The sequence below is a fragment of the Cucurbita maxima genome, unplaced genomic scaffold, assembly GCF_002738345.1.
Source record: "Cucurbita maxima cultivar Rimu unplaced genomic scaffold, Cmax_1.0 Cma_Scf00004, whole genome shotgun sequence".
Lineage (NCBI taxonomy): Eukaryota > Viridiplantae > Streptophyta > Magnoliopsida > Cucurbitales > Cucurbitaceae > Cucurbita > Cucurbita maxima.
In genome coordinates, this window is record NW_019272020.1 from 684,765 (window position 1) to 708,207 (window position 23,443).

General features: G+C 35.3%; 4 protein-coding genes across 6 annotated transcripts; 2 read left to right on the forward strand and 2 right to left on the reverse strand.

Moving 5' to 3' along the window:
- Nucleotides 1-1,331: 1,331 nt before the first annotated feature.
- Nucleotides 1,332-5,186, reverse strand: LOC111478726 (DNA-binding protein DDB_G0278111-like). Of its 2 annotated transcripts, none has more exons than XM_023123150.1 (7): nt 4,594-4,629; nt 4,147-4,212; nt 4,014-4,063; nt 3,854-3,918; nt 1,946-2,037; nt 1,761-1,832; nt 1,332-1,675 (listed from the first exon to the last, which is right to left on the reverse strand). In XM_023123150.1, the coding sequence occupies exons 1-7, from the start codon at nt 4,612-4,614 to the stop codon at nt 1,637-1,639; spliced, it is 405 nt and encodes a 134-aa protein (XP_022978918.1). In that variant the 5' UTR covers nt 4,615-4,629; the 3' UTR covers nt 1,332-1,636. The 2 variants fall into 2 exon arrangements, with proteins under 2 accessions (XP_022978918.1, XP_022978919.1); XM_023123151.1 differs by lacking the exon at nt 4,594-4,629 and adding an exon at nt 5,068-5,186 and having other exon boundaries at nt 1,340-1,675.
- Nucleotides 5,187-5,708: 522 nt separating this feature from the next.
- LOC111478787 (putative pterin-4-alpha-carbinolamine dehydratase) lies at nt 5,709-7,902 on the forward strand. Of its 2 annotated transcripts, XM_023123246.1 has the most exons (7): nt 5,709-5,853; nt 5,915-5,961; nt 6,311-6,408; nt 6,557-6,642; nt 6,725-6,848; nt 6,975-7,043; nt 7,560-7,902. In XM_023123246.1, the coding sequence occupies exons 1-7, from the start codon at nt 5,800-5,802 to the stop codon at nt 7,664-7,666; spliced, it is 585 nt and encodes a 194-aa protein (XP_022979014.1). In that variant the 5' UTR covers nt 5,709-5,799; the 3' UTR covers nt 7,667-7,902. The 2 variants fall into 2 exon arrangements, with proteins under 2 accessions (XP_022979014.1, XP_022979016.1); XM_023123248.1 differs by having other exon boundaries at nt 5,853-5,961; nt 6,280-6,408.
- Nucleotides 7,903-8,792: 890 nt separating this feature from the next.
- LOC111478630 (coatomer subunit zeta-2-like) lies at nt 8,793-13,075 on the forward strand. Its single transcript, XM_023123001.1, has 6 exons — nt 8,793-8,955; nt 10,312-10,471; nt 10,722-10,869; nt 10,989-11,066; nt 12,513-12,597; nt 12,705-13,075. The coding sequence occupies exons 1-6, from the start codon at nt 8,953-8,955 to the stop codon at nt 12,762-12,764; spliced, it is 534 nt and encodes a 177-aa protein (XP_022978769.1). The 5' UTR covers nt 8,793-8,952; the 3' UTR covers nt 12,765-13,075.
- A 604-nt stretch (nt 13,076-13,679) lies between these two features.
- LOC111478557 lies at nt 13,680-22,589 on the reverse strand. The gene is made up of 10 exons (XM_023122876.1): nt 22,141-22,589; nt 21,692-21,735; nt 21,396-21,513; nt 21,196-21,319; nt 18,835-19,481; nt 17,451-17,721; nt 16,773-17,025; nt 15,802-15,963; nt 14,503-14,952; nt 13,680-14,282 (listed from the first exon to the last, which is right to left on the reverse strand). The coding sequence occupies exons 1-10, from the start codon at nt 22,322-22,324 to the stop codon at nt 13,995-13,997; spliced, it is 2,541 nt and encodes an 846-aa protein (XP_022978644.1). The 5' UTR covers nt 22,325-22,589; the 3' UTR covers nt 13,680-13,994.
- Nucleotides 22,590-23,443: the final 854 nt, after the last annotated feature.

A 23,443-nucleotide genomic window follows, 5' to 3' on the forward strand; every position in this document is an offset into this window, starting at 1 on the left:
AATAAATAAATAAAAAAAATCTAAAAAGTGTGTATATATATATATTCTGTATGCAGTTTCAAAATTATCTTACTTTCTGATTCTATTGTATAATTCATTAATTTTTATTATAGAGGCCCTCCTTAATAAAGTAAAATAAATATTTATAAATGTCTCTGTCTAGAATAAAATTTATTGAATAACGTATGAGTTTCAAATAGAATAAAATCGAATAGTGGACAGAAATAAGATGCAAAATATTGATGTCAGCACACATTAAAACCCATTTGGATTTAAAAAAAAAATAAAGAAAAAAAGATGTGATGAATCTATGAATAAATAAATAAGGACAATTATTTATGGTTAGAAAAACACCATAATTAATGGAGTTTCTCTTCCTTCTGAAGATTGTATTCTCAATCAATGAAAAGATTATTATTTTTTCTATCAAAATAAATAAATAAATACAACATTATAAAATAAGCACATAATTACTTTCATTTTTATTGCAAAAAGGATAGGAATACTGAAGGTTGACATGGAAGGCAGGAATATTCTTGTTTTGTGAGGAATTTTTTGAGTAACCCTTTCAAACATCTTATCTTTTTATCTACAGAGATCCAAATCCATGCTTTCAATCAAAAGTTTCTACATCAAAGTCATAAATGGATTGATGTGACTTGGTATTATCAGTATAAACACATCACATAACAAATCAAAAGCCAATCGATAGGAACAGAAACTCTGTACGAAGAGACAAGGGAAAATGCTCTCTGAGCCCAACCTTAAAGTACTAACCATATGTTACAAGTTTTCTGGTTATATAAGGATTTGTACTTGTTAGCTTTGAAAGGGTAGATGGTTTGTAACTGCCCAAGTCCTCAAGTCCACCACTAGTATATTATCATTTTTGTGTTTTTTCTTCTAGACTTGTTCTCAAGGTTTTAAAACGCGTTTGTTAGGGAGAAATTTTCACACCCTTGTAAAAATGCTTCGTTCTTCTTTACAACCAATATGAGATCTCACAATTTACCCCCTTCGAGACCCAACGTCCTTACTGGCACTCGTCACTCTCCAATCGATGTGAGATCTCACAATCGTTCCCCCTTTGAGGCCCAACGTCCTCGTTGACATATCGTTCAGTATCCATCTCCTTCGAGGCTCAACGTCCTTGTTGGAACACCTCTCGATATTATCTGGCGTAGCGGAAACGTGGTGGATCCATAACCCAGAAGTCCCAGGATCGGAACCTGACTCTAATACCAACTCGTAATGACTCTAGTTCCCTTTGGAAATTAGGGCATTACATGGTGTTACTATATGTACTTGAACCATAAACAACAATCCAAATCACCCCTTAATCAAGAGCTATATTCAACGAGCAATCACAAATAAGAAAGAAAAATAATAATTCAAGGTTGATACTCTGTCATACAGATTAATAGTTAAGCGAATTTGACCTTAACAATGGTGTAATACCAGCTAGTGGCGAGGAGCTCTTGAATTCTGAGGTGAGAAAATGAGGGGGATCATGATAAAGTGGCAGTAGAGTAAATAGATAAAAAGGAAGATATTGTACCGCACAAGCAATAAACATACAACCAAGACTGCGGGTATAAATCTTATATCATATAAGGTGTGCAACCCATCTCACTTTCTAATCGTCATCATCAAGAACGCTCCGACGCCTTTGTATCTGAAGAATAATGAGAATATACAAATACCATCAGGACATGAACATACCAAAATTCAGCAGGCGGAAGTAAGCAATGAAAACTCACAGTAACTTTCGTCTGTTTTGTGGTCTGGTTGTTGATCTGTTCTAGCAATGTTATAAGCCTCTCTTCAGAAACCTGAAAAAAAATGGTAAAATCCGTTGCTTCATTCACACTGGTGTTGCCATATTCTCAATTAAATGTAGGTGCAACAATTTTGTCAGAGAAACTAAAATGATATACTACTGAACCTTCTCGACAATTTGGCCCATCTGTGCAGCTCTCAGTATAACATCTTCGACACCTCTCGCCTTCTCAGGTTTAACCAATGCAATTCGAGCAACTGCATAAAAGCACAGGGAAAAAATGAGTATGAATAGGGCAAAACTGCCAGTAACCTAGTTGCAGTAATGACCAACTGGGGCACAATTTGCCCGTTCCATCTCCATGCCAGCTAATAGCAAACCACAGTTTGACAAGACATCTAATTTTCCAAAGTAAGGCTTGAGACAAAACTAGATCTGGTAATATCAACATTTAATCCCACCCCCCCCAGAAAAAAAAAAAAAAAAAAAAAAAAAAAAAAAAAAAAAAAAAAAAAAAAAAAAAAAAAAAAAACGAAAACCTATACCCAATCCAAATCCTTACTTTTAGTTTAGCAATCTTATTTGATAATAATGTTGTACAGCCAAGGGCATCAATGCAAAAACCACAAATCTACTCACAAGCAAAGCTGCAAAAAGTACACTTGACAGGTATTCAACTTCAATTAAGAAACAATAATATACAAAAGAATTGAGAATCGTGAATGGTGGTTTAAAAGAGAGGATCAGTAACCACTTAGAAAAATGACAAGGTTATCTACGACCAGCATAAAAATTCTAATCAAGAGGATGGTCTATAATGAAGAATGTCCGAGTTAGTTCAGCCTCAAAATTGAAAGAATGCAATGAAATTCATCCTTAAACTGAACCGATGAGATTTAAATCCAATTCAGAGAATCTTTTTTCTCTCTTTCTTTCAGGGAGGGGGAGTCAATGTGGGGTTGATGGATGAGGAAAAGAAGTACAATTTGTTAATAGAAGGATACTATCTACAAGCACGCTAAGGTTGAGTAATACAAAGTGTGAGCCTTATTCTAAGGGCGAGGGATCGTTTTCGTCACTCGACCTTTTGAGAGTGTTTTTGTGAGAAACAGTTTTTGCATTATATGTGTAGGTTAAAACCCACTTCCTCCCATTCTCCGAGTCTCTATACCAATGTAGATCTAAATTGAACTAACAAAAAACTTAGCTATGTTCAAAGCTTCAACCCAATCCATACACCGCTTCTCATTCAAAAGAAAAAAAGGGGGTTCTCTCCAGTCATAGTGCTTAATACGATGGCCTTGGTAGCGTGAGACAAGAAAATTTTTGCACTCCTAAAAACCATGGCTAACAAAAGTTTCTCTTTCTCCTAAATAACTAACAGACCCAACTCAAGAAAAAGGTTAGAAAAATAATTTTCCGGCATTTCTAACTTTATTGGCGTAAGAATGAGTACATGGGTGGGTTTCCTGGAACCTTGTTATCATATTGATGCCAACATTGTTATCATATTGATACCATCTTGTGTACTTGTGCAGTAAACAGAATTCCAATCACGGTCAAATCCAGAAACAATAATTGTATTCATGAAGGAGAGCACGAAAGGCTAAGACTGTGCCTCCAAATCCTGCAAGAGGACAAGATGACAGCAAATCTCAACTGTCGTGTTAAAAATGAAGGGAAATAACAGAACTCTTTCGCACTTGCAGACAAAATGAAAGCTGCAAATGTATTGAAATATCAATCCTGACCTCATTTCCACAATTCCCACTAACAGCAGCCTGCAAAGTTGTTGTACCCTACCCTTACTTTCAAGTCCAGTAAATGATTGAACTTGAAGCAGCTTCAAACTTCCAAATCGACACATAGGTTACCATATAAATTCAATATTCAACCACACATTAATAGCATCGCAAACGTAAACTTACATTAATTTCATAGTTAACTTAGGATGTGAGTTAGGTCCAGAGTTTCAAACAAAAATAGCTAGGAAGAAATCCATATTGAGACAGTCAAAGATCGTCACATAGATATAAGAAACTAGCTTACTCCAAAGTTGAAGAATATACTTACGTCTTTCTCTAGCTTGCATTGACAGAATCTGACTGAGCATCATTTGTCTGCGTTCCTCTGCTTCACTGAAAGTGAAAGTAATTGTTATCATATGCACAATAAAGCAGGACTTGAATAATGAAAGTAGCAACTAAAAACTAATGAAAATAAAATTGAGAACCTCTTAGCTTCTTCCTGGGCCTTCTGTTGTTCAGGATTATTTTGGCTTCCCTAATCATCATTAGAAGTCAGCAAAGATGTCCACGATCAAGTAAGCAGTTATTACGTATGTAAACAAAAAAATTACAGCTTACCACGCCACGCTGGGCCATGAGTTCCTGCATTCTTCTCTGCCTGATGGCTTCTAGTTCAGGATCATCCTATATGAGGGTCAATTATTCAATTTAAAACTCAACTTAGATAAGAAAATGGCACGAAAAGAAAAGATAAGAGTTTATCGGATGCCAAATATAATTGAAAGTCAAGGGCACTTGCTACTTTAGATAATATAAGCAGCTAAGCTTGCCGTGCCAAGCTAAGCAATCGAACTTATAAGTTATAAGATTGAAATCACTTGGTAAGGTTCTCGCAACAGATTTTTAATGGTCCTCTATTGTAATCAATAACCTTTTGATTGTTCAAAATAAAAATGATGGGGAAGAAACTAACTAGAATAGAGATTTTTCTCCCTTTAAATGACCATTCTTGACATCCAACAAGTAAAGTTGCCATACATACACGACATATATAACCCTTCTCACCCTTACGCAGTAATGAGACATGACCAAAACATCCTATGTCGCTTCATTTGGCACAAACTGCAGCGTGAACATAAATGTATCAAATCAATTTTTTTCAAATCCAAAAACCACTAACTACACTATGCGTAGCGTACGCATGAGCTTGTCTATAGATATATTCATATATTTCACCTGAAAATGGACTATCAGTTTCTAATCTAATCCTAATCTTGAAGAATTCTTGTACGAGCAGGGGGAAAAGCAAGTAAACCACTTGGATAAAATCCAATCCCCGATTAGGAACAGAAGAAATATTGCTGAAGCAAAACGGAGAGACCCACATTTGGTCAAGCGGGGTTCAAACCAATGAAAAGCAAATATTAGCATAAATAGGGTAAAATCAAGTTGAAGCAACATTCGATTACATCGCAAACTGCAGGGTTTCCACACACTAAACATGAATCGAAAACATGAAGGTGATACAAGCGAAATTACCATTTCTTCGAGGATCGGGCTAGCAGTCAGTAGAACTGAAGTTCAATAATTTCGCATAAGCTGCAGAGCGAAAACGAGGTACGGATTTCCTCGGTTGCGTTTATGTGGCGCGACCTGCCTCAAATTCCAAATATTGTTCCACTTATTTTGGCATCTTGTTTCCATTAAATTAACCAAAATATTGATATTTAATTTACCCAAACTTTTATATTTTATTTCAATAATAACTTTAATTTTTTTTTTAGAAAATAATCTAAAAAATATCCTGAGTTGAAGGAAACATTAAAATATATATATATATATATATATAATTAGTTTAAAAATACTCATAAAATTTTGAGAATTTAAAAATTAAATTCTATATTAACGCATAGAATATAGAATATATGTAAACTTTTAATTTGAGGAATTTGAATCCCTCACTTTAATAATTAGACGTTATTAAAATTATAATCAACTAATTGATATATATTTTATTTTCATAAAATTAAAAGAATGTTACCATATAATTTTAGTCCTATACTAAAAATATTAATACTGGTAAGATTTATTAAAAATTCATTGAAAAAGAAATAGAATAAAAAATGGTATTTTAAGCTAATAATAAATACATAAATAAATTATGGGCGTGGCTATGAATTCCAACTTTTGTGGGTCCTCGGTGCACGTGTTGAGTCGGAAGTTCGGTGCGGTGTGAGGGAACTTCGGATACACTTTGATCTGCAAATCGCAATGACCCTGTTTGTGTTTTCTCACTCTCCGCTGCGCTTGATTTTCAAAACCAAGGTCGTATCACAATTTTCTAATCCGTCCACTGCTGATTTTGTACTAATTTCAGAATTTGCAGGTCCCATTTCCGTCGCTGTTTCACACCATCCGTCGGCCTCATGGACGGTAATTTGTTTCTCGCAATTCAAATGCGTCTCTTGGCTTATCATTTCATGGCATGTTGATGATCTCCAAGTCCAGAGGGAACGACTCTTTGTGAATCGTAATTTTTGTGTCAAAATTTACTGCATGCTAGGTGTTTGTATATATGACTGACTCGCTCATTTGATTGCTTGAATCGAAATTTTTGCGTCAAAATTGTCTTCTCTGTGATCTGCAGTATTTATGTGTCTTCTTTCATCAATAATGAACGGATACTTGCTGTAATGTTTGTATGAATAGCAATACAATATTAAAGTTTCATCTGTACGTGTTTCGTTTTAGATTCAGACAGAGGTAATTTGTGTATGTACAGTTCAATTTCTCGAATTACTGGGATATGTTGGGAGCATATGGGCTTATCATCAACTAGGAAACCACTTTCTGGATTTAGAATGCTTTGTACTGGCGAAGGTGCGTGTAGCATATCTTCCACTGTCGGGGAACCCATTGGATCTCTTCTTATGGTGGCCTCCTCGCGGTCCCATGTCTAAAACACGCTGCTTGTTTTGCCTATACATCGTTGCTTATGTGACATAATTGACCATTTTGTATGTGCCAGATTTGTCCACCAAAAAATGTGTTCCTTGCAACTCAAAGGATTTACGTCCAATGACTGAGGATGCAGCAAAACATTTGATTCGAGAGGTATGCGATATTGTCTCTGTTTGTTAAATCTATCATCTTATGCTTTTCATTTCATTTATTTCATTTTATGATTTTCGTATAGCTGGCTGAGTGGAACCTTATTAATGAAGATGGTAAGCTGAAGTTGAACCGATCACTGAAGGTGAAGAGTTTTCTTAAAGGAATGGACTTGTTTAAACTTATAGCTGAAGTTGCAGAAGCAGAGGGTATCTTGCTTTCCATATACGAAATATATGATGCACTTGTTTCTGTTTTCATCAATCGCCACAATTCATTTCGTTGCAATGTGAATTTTAGTGAACTATAAACCTGAGCTCTATAATTCAATGCAGGCCATCACCCTGATCTTCATCTAGTTGGATGGAACAATGTAACAATTGAGATATGGACACATGCAGTAGGTACGATTTATTGTTTATGTAGCAATAAATAAAATTCTCCTAAACATTAAACATAGACTTAATTGTTTCACTCATAATTTTAATGGCCTGTTTTTGAACGTGAAGAGACCATCTTTCTTAAATTTTATCACTAGTTCCTGTATATTGAAACATTATTCTCATATTGTGAATGGAAAAAGGAGGGAAAACTCCTCAATTGGGACAACATGGTATAATAATGAAGTTTAAATAATTTTCCACATAGCAAAAATGTTTTAATTTCCCTGTAGTAATGTAAGCTTTTAGTGCCAGTCTTCAATGAACAATAGGGTAAGCCTTCAGGTCGTATCTTAGAATCGGGCTCAGAATCAACATTTTTTTCGTTTTCCATTCGATGGTTTCTTCATCTAGCTTGTTTCTGGATTGGTTCCTTGCATAAACAAACTAGTTTCCTGGCTTGTTTACCTCCCGAGTTGTTGAAGTATATTCTTACTTAGAACTGTGCTATTGGCGTTGACGTAATTAGCTTTTGGGCAGGTGGACTGACTGAAAATGACTTCATACTGGCTTCCAAGATCAACAAGCTTGATGTTCATCACCTATTGGGCCGGAAAGCTGCTATTAGCAGTCAACATGACTGTTGAACAGGAACCAAAACATACCAACATTCGGCCAATGTTCTTGTCCATTTTCATGCATGTTGTTCGAAGTCCATATCCAAAGGTTGTCTCTTCGTACTTTAACGCGTTGATTCAGTTCAGTTTTGCAGTTTGGAAGATACTTCTTATCTTTGTTGTTTAATGAAGAATTGTGTGTTTTTTCAAAAATATTTTATTGGTGTGGTACGGCGAGCTTTAACCATGTAGGCGATTTGTTGTTTTGTAGTTAGATTGAAATGATCGGTGGATCTCTGATTTTGTTTTACTTTTGTGAAAGCCTCGGCCGTTAACAGTTATATTGGATTTGTCCGTACTATGCTAGGATTTTTCTTATATAAAAAAGCTGTTTTGCCTTGTCAATGGCCTTTCTTGGACGGCCAACCAAATGCAGAACTGCTTTGAAGCTCTACTCTAAATGCATGCTCAAGAATTTACATCATTTTGTTATATGGGTAGGGTTAGTATCTTAATATAGTTTGCATTTCTCGACTCGAAATGGTTTCGTGCGTGGCGATTATCTTGTCGTGTCCGAGTGCATGCGGTTACAGAATCAGCGGAAGCCCCCCTTGACTCACCCTATAAAAGAAACACACAAGTTATTATTTTTCTATGAGAATAAAATTTGAATGTTCTACAAATTTGTTTATGTTCTATCTTATTTTTGGAACTAAAATTGAAAATATCCTGAGGTTAAATTGAAACTGAAAAAATATGTAAAAATGATAGATTAAAACATAATCCTAAGGTATGTTTCGATTAAATTTTAAATTTGTTTAACAAAACATTAGTTAAATTCAAAAAATATATTTTTCATTGACATAAAGGATACAAATTGAGTAAAAAATGGCGTTAAAATACTTTATATAATCAATTTTTTATACATCGTCCTATCAATTTACACAAATAATATTAAAGTTGCTGTTTGAAGTAATTAGGAAAATAATTAAATTTGTGAGTAACATATTAAATAAAAAATATATTAGTTTATCGACGAATAGGACTTTTTAAAGTGGAAAGAAGAGGAAACTTATAATTTAACCTAAAATTGATTATATTTATTAAAATTGGTTTTTATGTAATTACAGAACAAAAAATGAAGATCCAAATTCAACCAGAAGCGTTTGTCAACAGAGATCCAGTGGACAGGTCTCGGGATTTAAAAGTACGCCTCGTGATCGCAAACCCGAACCCATTTCTGCTTCTCTTCAACTCGCTTGCTGTTCACAGAGAAATATTTGGTTCCTCAACCTGCTCCCTTGCTTCTTCAAACGATGGTAAGTTCTCCCCTTTCACTTTTCCGTATTCGATCCCCCTCAGTGATTGGTAGTTTTGAACTCGTGCTCTCTACAGCTGTTGCGCTAGCTTGATCTTTCGATCTTCAAGTTGTTTATCACCCTGTCGAATTATTTTTTTTCCAATGCCGCAATGCTTGATTTGGATTTTGATGTTAACGCACGTTATTCTTTTGCCTTTTATCCCATAGCAATTGTACGTGTATTGAATACTTTTGAGATTAATATTATAATTGGACGAGTTAGAGCCTCAGATCGGATTGTAAACGATCCTTTTCCAGGTGAAACATGGGAATCGTCCAACTAGTTCATGCACATACATTCATCTAGGCGCTTATATTTGGTTTTGGAGGTGGAATGATCCATTGTTCAGGATGCTGTTAGTAGGAACATTCCCATTTTTTTTTTCTCTCAAGTGACATCTTAGCGTCTGTTTCTATCTCAGTTTACGGGTGTAAACTTTTGAATTTTATATGAGATATTGAATAACAAGTAGATATAATCGCAAAAGTTGTTCTGCAATCAATTAAAGGAAAAGTTATTTGTTAGCTTTGATTTGCATAATGTGTCAAATCTAACCTGGATGTTTTGACTTCATCAAAGGAGGAGAAACTGGAATCAATACCTTCCTTTGTTTGATTTTTTTTTTTTTTTTTTCTCTTTTGTGTGCTTGATTTTTGTAGTTCACTTGGTGTTGGATGTTTGTTTCGTTGGATTTGGACACTTAGATGTTCAATAGTGTGTCTCTCGCTGTTCAGTTTTGCGACTGGGATTGAGTATTCATGTTGCTGAGTCTGGCAATTTGTGTGAAAATTTATTGGTGACTTTTTTCATTATTTTTATGTTGAAAAATATGTTAATTTCTTTATTTATTTAAGTTCAAATTCGAGTTCAAATTGATAAAATTGAATCATAGAAGTCCAATGGTGATGAACTCCTTTATTAGTCAAGAGCTAAATAGTAGCTTGTTTAGTTGAAAATGTCCTTTTTCTCTCTATTTAGGATTATGAATGATTGAATGACGTACGTTTTTTTAGTCACAAATTTAATAAATCGCATTTGATAATCTGATTTCGTTCCTTGGCTTGGGTTGTGGATCTTGATGCACGATTTGAATTCTTATTTTAGAGTGGTATCTCACTGTTGCTGGAGCAGCCCAGGCCACTTATTACAAAGCCATAATAATTGCATGTTTCCTCGTTGATATCATCCGATGGATGTCTAGGCAACTGCTACAGAAAACCATTATGATGCTGATATGCGTATCTGTAGTATCACTACGAATACTTTGGACAGTCATGCGATGATCCTTTATTCTGTATGTGGCTTTTGATGTAGGAGTCCTGTCCTTCAATAAAAAATATTCTCCTGTTGGATTCTGAGGGGAAACGTGTGGCTGTCAAGTATTACTCTGATGAGTGGCCAACAAATAGTGCAAAGGAATCTTTTGAGAAAGCTGTATTTAGCAAAACTCAAAAGAGTAATGCTCGAACTGAAGGTAATCCGTTGTTTGTGGCTCTTTAGCTTCTCTGCTTTATAGATAGGTGTCACTATTTTAATTGTAATACTCTAGTTAGAGATGCCACTTTTTTATTGGTGTTTTTGGTTGTCTTTTTCATTACCTTCTCAGGTTAATCAAGGTAATATTAATACAGTTAAAACAGACAATAAAAAGTATGTACTATGCAGTTCTTAAAGTGGCCTATACTTATATATCCTGTTAACTTGTATCTATTCTTTATCTGTAGCGGAGATTGCGATGTTTGAAAACAATATTGTTGTTTACAAATTTGTCCAAGACCTTCATTTTTTTGTCACCGGTGGAGAATATGAAAATGAGCTTATCTTGGCAACTACTCTTCAGGGATTCTTCGATGCTGTTGGCTTACTTCTTAGGTCTTAGCTCTAAGTCCTAACACTTGTTACTGTTTAATGGTTATCAACTTTGTTGTATAATTACCGTATTTCACTGCAAGTTACTGTTTTAGTTAATGTGTGTTTTGCTTCTACTTCAGGGGCCACGTGGAAAAGAAGGAAGCACTTGAAAACTTGGATCTTATTTTATTGTGCCTTGATGAAATTGTTGATGGCGGGTATGGTTTAAGCGTATTTCATGCTTTGAAAGTTTATTGATCCTATTGTTTGCTTAGTTTTCTTGAGCTATTAAGCATATTTGTCAAAAATGTACTGTGAATAAGTTGTTGATGTTGATTTTATCTAAAATTTGATTATTTCAATTATACATCGAAGGTTGTTTATTTGGGTGCGATGTCATCATAATTCATGGTTGTGTTATGGAACATGGAGGGAAGTCCTAGTATTTAGTCGTGAGGCACAACCTCCCTCCATGAGTATGGTATAAACTAGTAATGAATTAAAAAACCTTCCTTCACGAGTATGATACATATATAGCAATGAGTTCAAACAGTATTATAACACTAAAATAATTTAGCCACAGCTGTAATCAATTTTAAATTTCCAGGTTTTTCCAACATGTTAGTCTAGCTGTTCAAACAATTGTTTTCAGTATGTTATCTCTTGTCCTTAGCTCCTTGAACAGGGTGTGAATTCACAGAAGTAAGAACTACATTCAACCCTGCGATGATAGGGAAGCCAAATTTCTGTTAGCAAGGATCTTCTCATTAGTTTTAGTTCTGTTCAAATATTTCAGTGTTTGCAAATATCATAATGATTTCTGACAATAAAGCTTTTGACTTGACCAAAATAATCCTCTTCCTCAGCAGTGTCATCCAATGAGTAATCTTGGTTCCTTAATAATTATTTCTGAAAAGTAACACGTTTGTTTGAGCACCTTCTTTTCTCTTATTATTATTATTATTATTATGCAGAAGTGAAAGAAAATACCTATACACAGTGCCATAACACGACCAAAGTGTGTAAAATATACTTTTGAAATTCTTTTTAGTCTTGATTAAAGTATTTGTAACCTCTATTAAAGATTAGAGGTTTGAATCCCTATCCACCCTTTGTTAGAACTCAGAAAAGACCAAGTATAATTGTCAAAGAACTGGCTTGGTTCCCTCTGAACTTTGGAAGAATTACTATTACAATGTATGTCCAGTACATGAACTTTGGAAGTATAATTGTCACGATGATGGCTCATTTGCATCAGAGAACTGGCTTGGTTCCCTCTGAACTTTGGAAGAATTACTATTACAATGTATGTCCAGTACATGAGCTAGCTAATGTTGGATTAAGTGCTGCAGGATAGCTTCATGCATTATCATGCGGATGCTTAGTAGGAAAAACAGTCTATGTAGATTCCCACTAGATAGAGGGACATAAGATATGCCTATGCTTTCAAGATTTACATAGTGTGCAACTACATGTGTTTGATGCCTTGTTTCATCCAAGAGCAATATCACTAGATTCAGATTTAGATGTATCGAAGTGCAATTCAATGTGAACTGCATCGTTCGTAAACTTTTGTTCTTTTTTCGTTGCAAATCTGAAGTTATTCAGTTAGCCAGGACACTGGTAGTTTGACAAGCTAGTTTATATGCTTTATATTTATGCAGTATTGTTCTTGAGACCGATGGAAATGTCATTGCTGGGAAGGTTGCAACTCAAAGCATAGATTCTTCAGCTCCTTTGTCTGAGCAGGTATTATTACCCTTTTTCCGGTGTGGGTTATTCTCAAACCAAAATATGAACGTTGAGAATGCATATGCTAAGATAGATGGATATAGACTAACTCATCTTATCCATAGACAATAAGTCAAGCACTGGCCACTGCACGTGAACATCTGACGAGATCTCTTCTTACATGATGTATACACATGCTAATGGGAAGGAGCATGGAGAAAGTATCTTTATGGCAGCATCCTTCGGTCCGGTTACTGTTCCTATACGACACAAAGTGAATTCATATCTCCTTAGAGTTGCAATTTTTTTTTCCATGGACAATCTCTCGCAATTGACCCAATGAAAGTTCCTGCTTCTAGTTGAACAAGTAACTTTTTCATTTTTACCTTTTTCCCATAAGCAGTGCTTATTGCATTGTTTCTTATCAGATCATGTTGGATATTAGTGGCATATTGTCTACTAATTGATTTAAATATGTGCATATATTACCCCGATCTCTTTTAGAATTTTTTTTAAGAGTGGAGATAGGAAGATTCAAACTTCTCATTTGTTGATTAAAAAGATGCGTCTCAAAGCATGTTTGTGAATGATTTTGAAATGGTTTAGATCATGTTTGCCATGTTCAAAATCATGGAAACATGCTTGTATTCGAGCATAATCATTCCACAATTTATTTAATTATATGAAAAATGTAATGAAAAGGGTAAAAGCAAATACATTTTATTTTAGATGATTAAAAACATCTTTCAGAAATAATGATTTTGACCGACAAAAATGATTTGACGTTTTAAAATCAATACGCAGATCATGGATGAAAATTTATCTGTACCTTAGGCAACTTTATGGAAGACCCAGAAACAGTAAACACGAGTAATTTATACCCACAAAGTACTCGGATATTTAAAGCTTACACTTCATAAAAGAGAAAAAAGTATGCATGGCAAACCATTTCACTCCAAAGACCAGATGATAAACACACTACAAACGGAGTTCTAAGAATTCAATACAAAGATATAACTGTACTTGCTCAATGAAGGGGTCTATCAACCACCATGATAAAGCATAACCATACTGGTATCACTAGATAAGCCAACTAAGCCTTGCCAACACTAAACCCATTGTAAAACCTTTATATTAATGTGAAACTAGGTGAAAACTGCGGGAAAACGATGCTTTTTCATACCCATAACTACTACAAGAGAGAAAGGGACTGTAAAGAGTGTTGTTCACTAATCCAAATTAGCAGACCTCGTTAAACATAACCAGACAATGATATGTGTAGAATACAACCTCGTGGCACAGAGCAGTGACCAGTCGATCTCTTCAGACCAATTAACAACATTTCATTAATAAATTAATGCCAGATCATATGGGCACCCTTTGATTGGCCACTACTATGACACACTCAGCCCCTATCAGTAGCTGTTTTGCCATATCTGTTGTGATTGCTTGGGCTGTTGACCTTGAGACCCTCCCAGAGATGCGTCCCTGAGAGTTTGCTGTTGGCCATCCAGTGATATACCCGCCTGGGAATGGTAGAAGTTCGGGTATCCCAGAGCCCCAAATTGTTGTGAAGGCTGTTGAGCTTGTCGGAATCCACTAGATTGTTGATTCTGCCCTTGGAGGCTGTAATATGCACTAGCGGGAACAGCAGACATTGTTCGGGAACCAGGCCCATGAATCCACATCGCCGGGTTTTCATTCTGCCATAGATTGTCCAAAAATTAAACCAACAGTTCTGTAATATAGTATCATTTGGCATCATCTAGGAGCCTTTCACACGGAATAAAAAGAAAAATGCTCATTTCACAGCCTCAGAGAATCAAGTGTCCAAAATTCTACCCTCATGCCATTTTTATTATTTAACTGTGTTATCATTATCAGTTTCTTCTAGAACCCACAAACGAGAACCAAAAAAGTTACCTGCTGGAGGGACAGTAAATGATTACTCTCTTTGTACTGTGAACTTATAGCATCTTCATAGCCAATGGATGATCCAGCTGGTGCTGTGGGAGGATTCAGCGGGAAATTTCCTCCAGGAATGCTAGTTGAACTTCCAAATCCGTAACCAGAAGCAATTGCCGCAGACTGAGGCAAACTGCTAACAGAAATGCTATTTTTGTACTGTGGAAGTGCCGCTGCCAAAGCTTGATGGTACGTACTGTTACCTGCAAATGCCTGTTGGAAACCAGATGGCATATATGTATAGCTCTGTGGCAAGAAAGGGTAGCTAATCATATTGGCAAAAGGACCCAGAGGAAGGGTGGGCTGAGAATAAGGATGAACAGCAAGGTGTTGTGGAGGGGCTGGTCCTGCTACAACATTAGACTGTGGAGTGGGCTGAGAAGTAGTAATGCTATTTGTTCTTAGCACCTGAAATTTTAACAGAATAGATACTAAGAGAGTTATGAATCTGATCGATGGCATTATCGAATTTCTTTCCTCCCGGTATTTAAAAAATCATATTCTCCACAGTATCGCTCTTAAATAAACATAAGGCATCATAATCCAAGACAAAATAATGCCAAGACTCTTTAATCATTTAATTACAGAAGGTCAAGGTCGAGATCAAATCCTCGATGACTTCTAAAAAAAATGAAAAGGCCAATGGCTATAGCAATATTCGATACTAAAATGAGAGCATTCAAAGTTCAATAGCAGGTCATTAGTTTTCAAAGCATTACTAGTACAAGGAATTATTAGTGTGCGAAGAGAAGATGGGTTGGAAATGGATCAAAAGCATTTGAGGAGTCGACGTATCTTTTTTTCACTAAATTGGGTCTCCAAGGGCCTTTATGCCACTCATGACTAATCCTGGGTGGTTTGGTTATCATGAATTGCCTCATATGGTATGAAGCAACACACTTCTATAAGAGAGTATAAGAGAGCCGCATAGTCGTGCACTTTCAACTTCGGTTTCTAACTCCAACAGTTGCTTGAATACTAAGAATAATCAGGCAACCAAGCAAGCAATTGGGTAGAAAATCTTAAACATAAGTGGTGACACAGTGTAATCAACTTCAAGAATCACATAAATGTATCATCAATATTATTTAATGAGAATGAAGTAATCAATTCAAGAATATATTTCATTCTTAATCACTATTTTCACAAACAGAAGCAATATGTATTTGTAACATAATAAACTGGTCATGCGACTGATATCCGATCTCTCAACAATATAATAAACTGAGCGAATGAATAGATTAAAAAAGAACAAACCTCCGACATGGACATGGAGGGGCCAGTGATGGAAGAAGCAACATTGCTGTATTTTGGCACTGATTGTGTGTCGGGAAAAGGTGAATATGGAGGATCCTCCCTTACTGTCTGAGATGTGGAAGCCAACAACATATTGTTGGACAAAGTATTTGTGTATGCTAGCTGCAAAATGAGGGGGAGGGAAATAATAACGAAGGATGAGAAGCCATCCTACCAAGAACACTTGAGGCATATGAACAAAGACTGAAATAAAAGCAAAGAGGCAGTAAATGCACGATCAGTGCCCCTAATAAGACTATCTTTCAATACAATTGAAAGAAATGTAGGTATTTGTCGGTCAGAATTGTACAGTCACCTAAACTCATAGGTCATTACAAGTACTAACCACCATAAGTATTAACAGAGAAAAGCAATGATTGGTGATAGTGTGCTGTCCGGTAACTGATATTGTATTGAAATTGACTAAATATACTGATTTCATCTCATGAAAACTATTGTATTAAGGTTCAATCATCCCATAGCCAAAGGTAGATGTTCTGAGTGACCAAAAAACTATTAGAAAAAGTACTACTGTGCTACCATTTCTATTTCAGTAACAATATCTAAAAAGCTAAAAAACATAAAACTTACCAACTAATCAATACACAACCAAATTCTCCATTTTACCAACACCTGAATTCAAGGTACACAAAAAACAAAGCAGAGAAACACTTCACTGATAAGAAGTCCTCTGTTATCCCTTCTTAAAAACCAGTTTCTTTCATGTTTTACGATGAGAGCGGGTTATCTATATGTGTATACAAACTTTCTTAAAAACAGTTCCAAAAAGAAAACACAAAACTGTTCTGCTCATATTTCCATAGAAGCCGCTAAAGTTCTTAAAACAAAATTTCACCCATGAAAAAGAAAAAAAACTCCCCAAATCCAAACAACTCAGTGCATATCCAAAGAAATAGAATGTTTGACATTACCATTGCTCTCTCAAGGTTCTGCATTTCTGAACTACTCTGTATAAATGGAATTTCTGATGGTTGGTTGCTCTCATAACTAAATGCAGGAGAAGAGGATGGAAATGCATATAGATTAGCCTGAGCATTTTCAGAGCTTTCCTGCTTCACCTCTGCTTGCGTAGTAGGAGGTTCATAATATCCACCACTAGCATTAGTTCTGTGGATTAGGTTGCCATCCGAGTTAGTACCATCATCCTCGTAATACTCAGAATTTCTGCAAAAAATAAGCTAATGAAATTATTGCCAATAAAATAAGACTTGAGACTATAACAATTTAATTTAAGCAGATACATCCTTTAAAAAATATTTAATTGGTTTGTATGTTTTCCAAATATTTTGATATAAAGCATGATGCACTAGAACCACGTAAAAAGTTTCAACACTTGAAACAATCTTACATTGTTTTTCATATCAAAATATCACATACTAACGCACATTCTCCACATGAAATTCATTAGAATATATATATATATATATAACATGTATATGATGAATACATGATCCAAGTTTTTTTCTTCTTTTTTTTTTATTTCAGAAAATGACACGTCACAAAATTTATATCACGTTATTGACATATGCCATCTCCTGTGTCTATGTTTTTTTGATAATAAGAAATAATAGCCTCAGTGAAGACAATACCTAGCCTCCGAGTGACCAACTGAAGAGACAGAAGACTCCTCTACGTTACTATTTGGAGGCCTATTTGGAAACACCCCAGAACCAGAAAAGGCAGCATTAGTCCCAGTTCCAAAACTTCCAAAGCTCAAATGAAAGCAATCTGGGGTGTGAAGCTGGAGGTGATGTGGAATTACTACAGAAGGATTATCCTCTTCAGGTGGTGAGCTCTCATCTTCCTTCTGTAAGCTTAATTGCTGAAAATTAGCAGGCATTGACGAAGCACCATCTTCAGCTGGAAAAAGTAATTATAGAAAATATAAGTTGGCATCATTTGTAAGCTTCACTGGCTTTCATTATTCGGAAAGAGAAAACACAAGAAATGCTGTAGTTCAAACTGAATCAAAGCACACATATACTGTACTAGAGAACCCTTGACATCAAAAATAAAAAATGCTGTACTACATTTCACAAGTATCGAGGGAAGAACTAGAGAACCCTTGACATCAAAAATCAAACTGAAGAGTAATTTACTAAATCCAAAAGAACAAAACTATCATAAATTAATCAAAGCACACAAATGCTGTAGTTCTACACAATATCTCCAAGTTTTATTCTATAAGAGTTTCAAGGGCAGATATTATGTAGTCAGATGTCAAATTTATTTTCTTAAATCAAGAACACTTCATTCAAGTACAATATCTATGATCCTATTCCATAAGCAATGAGTTTCTTCAAATCACTGAAATTTCCAACATAAAGACTAAAAAATCTTTTGCCTGCTAGATTAATAAAACATTAATTATGACAGAACTCGAGGAACCTTCCAGTGTACAGCAAACCAAACTTTCGAGAAGCTTTAATCATACAGATTGCTACACCTCAATCAAGGTAACATCTGCTCTATTGCATAATAGCTCATGAAGACCAAAAAGAAAATAGCAATCAATTTCTTTTAACTTTTTTCTGTTAAGAACGGAAGAAAGACATCAACCTTGAATGAGACCTTCAAACCAATTTCACATCTTTTATCACCACATTTAGGGAAGAGAGAGACACAAAAGTGAACCTTGAAATATGAGGTTTATGAAAAACTATACAGGTAGAACCATATATATATATATAAGACACCACTTCTTAAGCAGAAGATGGAACTTGACACGCTTCTTCCACAAGAAATGGAAGTTAAAATTTAGAACAATTTTAAAATGAAGGGAAAGCAAGTTTCAATCTATAAAACCACCCACTGTAACATCTGCTTAGATTTGATTTTTAACCATTTCAAAGAAGAAAATCAAAGAATATCACTACAACATCACCATATAGTTCATAAACTTCAAAACTGATTTAAATTCAGCTAATTTGACGGTAAAACAAAAATACAATAAGCCAGTAGCAGAATAACAACCTTCATTATGTTCAATAACATGCCTGTGAGGCAAATACGAGCTCATGTCGTCATATAAGTTACTATCTGATACAGAGGTACCGCCAGAGTTATCCTCTGGAGTACTTCTACCCAATATAGAAGCATCCGCAGCATGGTTTGCTTCAATATTGTCGACCAAACCACTTTCAACTACCTGAACCTTGTCTTGATGTTTATGCTGATTATCACTATCCAGTGATAAGCTAGCTGGATTTGAATGCAACTCCAGGACTGCAGGTGACTCTATGGTATTAGAGATACCAACAGCTTGAGGAGGCTCAATTGTGGGCCATTCATCATTAAGAGATACCTGCTGACTTGTAATACCTGGTCCAGAGTGAGCTTCTGAAACTGAGGATGCCTGATGTTGTGCTGAATGAAAATTCTGGAGTGGTAGTGTAGACTGAAATGGAACACTGTTGTGAGAACTTGCACCTTGAAGGGAAGCGTTTTGCACGGAGGAACTCTTGCCCTGCGGCTTGCCCATCTTAACAATGTCAGCCATTGATACTTGGCCCTGAGCACCCAACCAGGCAGATTGGTAGCCAAAAGAGGACTGTGAGGATGAGATTGCTCCATCTCCTGCACCTATTCCTGATAATTTATTTTCCGTGACCACATTGTTGCTGCAATAGTGATTATGAGCATATAAGACTAGTTTCAGTTCATCCAAAATATTCTTTAATTCAAAATATATTCCAACAATACATAAAAGTTTTAACACAGGTCAATAGATCAAGGATAATTTTAGCATCAACAAGAAGCACAGATACATAGAACTCTAATCTTTGGAAGTAAATTGTCAAATCATGTTTCATTTTCTTAAGTAAGAAAAAAGTTCCCGTGCTAACCATCATACAATGATTTCCACATTTATACCAAAAAATAGATTAAAAATAAAAGACGATAGTTTTTCCCCTCACTTTAATACAAAACCATTTTCATTTTTCTAGAAACTTGGCATAAAAGATAGGTTTCAAGCCGGGAATTATATAATTTGAGTATATTTAGACATTATAATAATATGTCGTAGCTGACCTAACACTTAACCATGAAAAGCTCAACTATGTAATCTCAAGTTACACAAGCCTAACTCATGATATAAACACCTCCAAAAGATGCTTTAACATGTTCAAAACATGCTCCATGCATTCATTTTAGCCTATAAAGCACCTACACTTCCAAAATGGCCGTGAGTGTTGGACACCAACATGCTGCCGACATGTATCTGACACACGTTTTAGCATGTCATGAGCATGTTTTGGACTCATTGGGACACATAAAGTTGCTGAAATTAATGAACCAAGAACCACAGCCCATTTATGGCCCACTCCATTTTTAAAAAAATCTTAATGTTTAGTTAATTGACTCCCAACAATTAGTCAGACCTCACACCCCACTTCATCCTTCATTGCTTTCCAAGACCCAAGATGACCAGCGACCGACCTCATGAATCAACTCCCCACAGTGACCAGCTTCGCAAGAACCACAGCAACTTCTCCATCTTTCTGTTTTTTTCCCTTTTTTTATTCTCATATCTTCGTGAAGGGAAAGTCTTCCTTTTTCTTCTGTTTATATTTTTGTTTACAATTATTCTTTCACCCTCACACACATATTTAAAAAAAAAAATTAATAATTAACGTGTCCCAATGTGTCGAGTCCTTTTCTTGGAAATTGACATGTTGTCATGCCCATGTCGTGTGTCAATGTTTGTGCTTCTTACCTTTTTAGCAGGGGCATTTAAAAAAAAACTCCCTATTAAAGAAACCAGATCAACAAAATTATCTAAACCTTAAGACAATTGATGGAGACAAGTTAGCAATGTAACAAATATTTTTCAAGATCATATAAACAATCCAAAAACCAGAAACTTAAAATACTTAAGTACAGGAGTATTCAGCCTAAAACACCACAATTCTTACCCTTTAATGAATGATACAGCTTTGATGTTAATATTTAGTCATACAAAGGACAGGAAATGCTTTCCAACTATTTCAAGACAAATTTCATACTTCTTTTGTTATCAATAATCTACATGAAGCATACCACAATGTAAAAAAAGAAAAGAAAAAAAAACTTTCTTTGAAAACTAAAATTCAGACGCAAATTTCAAAATTTTTCCTACTTGTCTACATTCAGCATCACATAAGAAAAAAATTCGACAAAGGGAAACTTCACATTGCTCCAGCAATTGGAGAAAAATAATATACTTATTTGAAACATAACTGGCAAAGAGTTCATTATTCAGTATCCAAAAATAACGCTCAACCATGGAATTGCATTGCATAGTAGTCAGTACGTCACAATTGACAAGTACAACGTAATCTTATAACATTTAACCTGTGAGATGGAAATTGGTAGTTTGAGTGATTTCCGGATTGACCAGATGCAGAAGACGAACCGGCGTGATCATTAGCTCCATTTTCCTTTTTGTACACAGGTTTACTGTGCAACACACCAGTTTCTAACAAAAAAAAAAGTACGTCAACAATGTGTGAAAAACTCATGAAATTTACAGCTACAAAGAATCGTTCACATACCACTAGAACCAAACTGGTTCAAGCTACTGCGTCCGGCATAACGATCTGGACCACCCTTACTCGTACGACTGGAAGGGATATTAGGACCACGAGATCTGGAATCAACCGGATCCTTATTCTGAAGAAGCAAGAAAAAAGAGAGGGGTGAAGAACATTGAGAAAATATGTCAAGATCAATTATATGTTGTATGAGATAAGTTATCTGCTAAAGCCAGCTAAACCAACATGAATGCAGTATCTGAATGACATGGTAAAAGCTTTTAGAACAAATATCTGCATTCCTCACACATACGCACCTCTTTTTTCTTTTCTCGTTTGCTCTTCACCTCATGAAAAGGGTCTACACAACGATAGAACAAAATTATTATAATCTTTAAGCCTTTAGAGTCGCACAGAGAGAAACTAACAGAACGCACAACCACAAATGTCCTAGAAGATATTCATTCTAAAAACATGTACTTAATAGCCCCCAAAGCATAAATGTCTCGTATGGGAGATAGAAGCACGAACATTAGTTGGCAAGACTATTCCTTCTGGTCTCACTTCACCAACGACGACAGTGAAAATACAACCTTCAACTTTAACATTTAAACAAAACATTTGCATAATCAAGTACGAACTTGGATTTCACGACCAAGGGTTCTCGCGGCAAAACCCGGCGGGTAAAACACAAGGATGATTAAACTTTCCGACGCAAGAAAAATAGAGAACCGTGAACGTGGAAATAGGAGAAAAAAGAAAAGACCTTGCGTAATGAGGCGATTAACGGCTTCATCAGGATCCATATTACATTCTCTTAGGGTAGCATAGATCTCCTGGTCGGTACAGTTATTTACAATCTCTTTCAAGCTCTGGACCATCTTCCGCCACTCGGCCGGAATTCCAGATGCTCCATTGGTGCTTTTGCCTCCTCCTCCTTTGGCACCCATACTGTTTGACTATGTTTGGATACCTCTCTCCCTCGCCGGCCGGGGGTTCAGATCTGAGAGACCTTTCAAAAGGGCAGGCCTTAGTCCGTCTCCCGCTAGGGTTCCGCCGTGACAGGAAGAAGATATGTTTGTCGATGCACTGTATACGATTCTCTCTCTCGTCTCTCGTCTCTCGTTCTGCTTTTTGTTACGCATCGAAAACCCTTTCCCTCTCTCTCTCTCTCTCTAGTGTCCCTCCTTTTTTTCTCTGTCTCCCCCAATTTTCCTTTTTTCTTTTTCTTTTTCTTTTTCGTTTTTTGGGAACCTAAATAAATAATTAAAACAATACCAATAATATCAAAATCCCAAAACGACGTCGATTTATCAGATAACATAAAAAAGTAATAATACGATTACCACGCTATAAAAATAAATACATAATTACAAAAATGCTATTAAATGGTTTTGCAATTTAGTAACAAATATTTAACATTCTGTATTTTTTATTTTATTAAATTTTGTGAAAATATTAGATTCCCATAAAATAAAAATTAGAATCTTATTCTACATATTAAAAAAATAATTTGAATTCTTTTTTATTTCTTAAAGGTGGAATTAGAATCCATACTTTTTTAAGAAAAGCTAAATACAATGCCCAAGCAAATAACTAAAACAATTTAATTTATTTTATAAAAACAACTAAGGAATTAAAGTTTTAAGAAAACAATTAATTAATTACACCAAATCCGAATTTTAAAATGTAAAATAAAATAGCCAAATAGGACCGTGTTTATCCAAAATGCATATTTATTTTTTCAAAATCTTCGCGTGACGGCGGCCTTGTTGGCCCATTAATATTGGGCCCAACATTCAAACTATGGGCCTATTCTGTCTCATTGTCCACTGGCCCATTTTTTTGCACGGTAGATCTGTGAAAACAATTATAAAACTATGAGATATTAATTTTGTAATTTATTTAAATTAAAATTAATTTGTATATAAATAATATAAAAGATATGTGGAAACGTATATAAATAATCAGTAAACTACATAATTTAAAATTGTTTTTAGAGAATAATGAAATTAAAGAATTAAAAGAAATTAAAAGTATTTTAATGCTTAAGAGTGAAGAATAATTAG

Bases quoted from the DNA above. Each gene is read 5' to 3' on its own strand.
- LOC111478787 (XM_023123246.1), top strand. From the start codon at position 5,800: ATGACCCTGTTTGTGTTTTCTCACTCTCCGCTGCGCTTGATTTTCAAA. The intron at 6,409-6,556 runs GTGCGTGTAGCA...TGTATGTGCCAG, and splicing joins AATGCTTTGTACTGGCGAAG to ATTTGTCCACCAAAAAATGT. The intron at 7,044-7,559 runs GTACGATTTATT...GCTTTTGGGCAG, and splicing joins GATATGGACACATGCAGTAG to GTGGACTGACTGAAAATGAC.
- LOC111478630 (XM_023123001.1), top strand. The intron at 10,472-10,721 runs GTAATCCGTTGT...CTTTATCTGTAG, and splicing joins GAGTAATGCTCGAACTGAAG to CGGAGATTGCGATGTTTGAA. The intron at 10,870-10,988 runs GTCTTAGCTCTA...CTTCTACTTCAG, and splicing joins GCTGTTGGCTTACTTCTTAG to GGGCCACGTGGAAAAGAAGG.
- LOC111478726 (XM_023123150.1), bottom strand. From the start codon at position 4,614: ATGTCTCATTACTGCGTAAGG. The intron at 1,833-1,945 runs GTTCAGTAGTAT...ATTTTTTTTCAG, and splicing joins TGGGCCAAATTGTCGAGAAG to GTTTCTGAAGAGAGGCTTAT. The intron at 1,676-1,760 runs GTGAGTTTTCAT...ATTATTCTTCAG, and splicing joins CAAAACAGACGAAAGTTACT to ATACAAAGGCGTCGGAGCGT.
- LOC111478557 (XM_023122876.1), bottom strand. From the start codon at position 22,324: ATGGGTGCCAAAGGAGGAGGAGGCAAAAGCACCAATGGAGCATCTGGA. The intron at 19,482-21,195 runs GTTAAATGTTAT...TCACTATTGCAG, and splicing joins TACCAATTTCCATCTCACAG to CAACAATGTGGTCACGGAAA. The intron at 15,964-16,772 runs GTAATGTCAAAC...CTCATTTTGCAG, and splicing joins AGAACCTTGAGAGAGCAATG to CTAGCATACACAAATACTTT.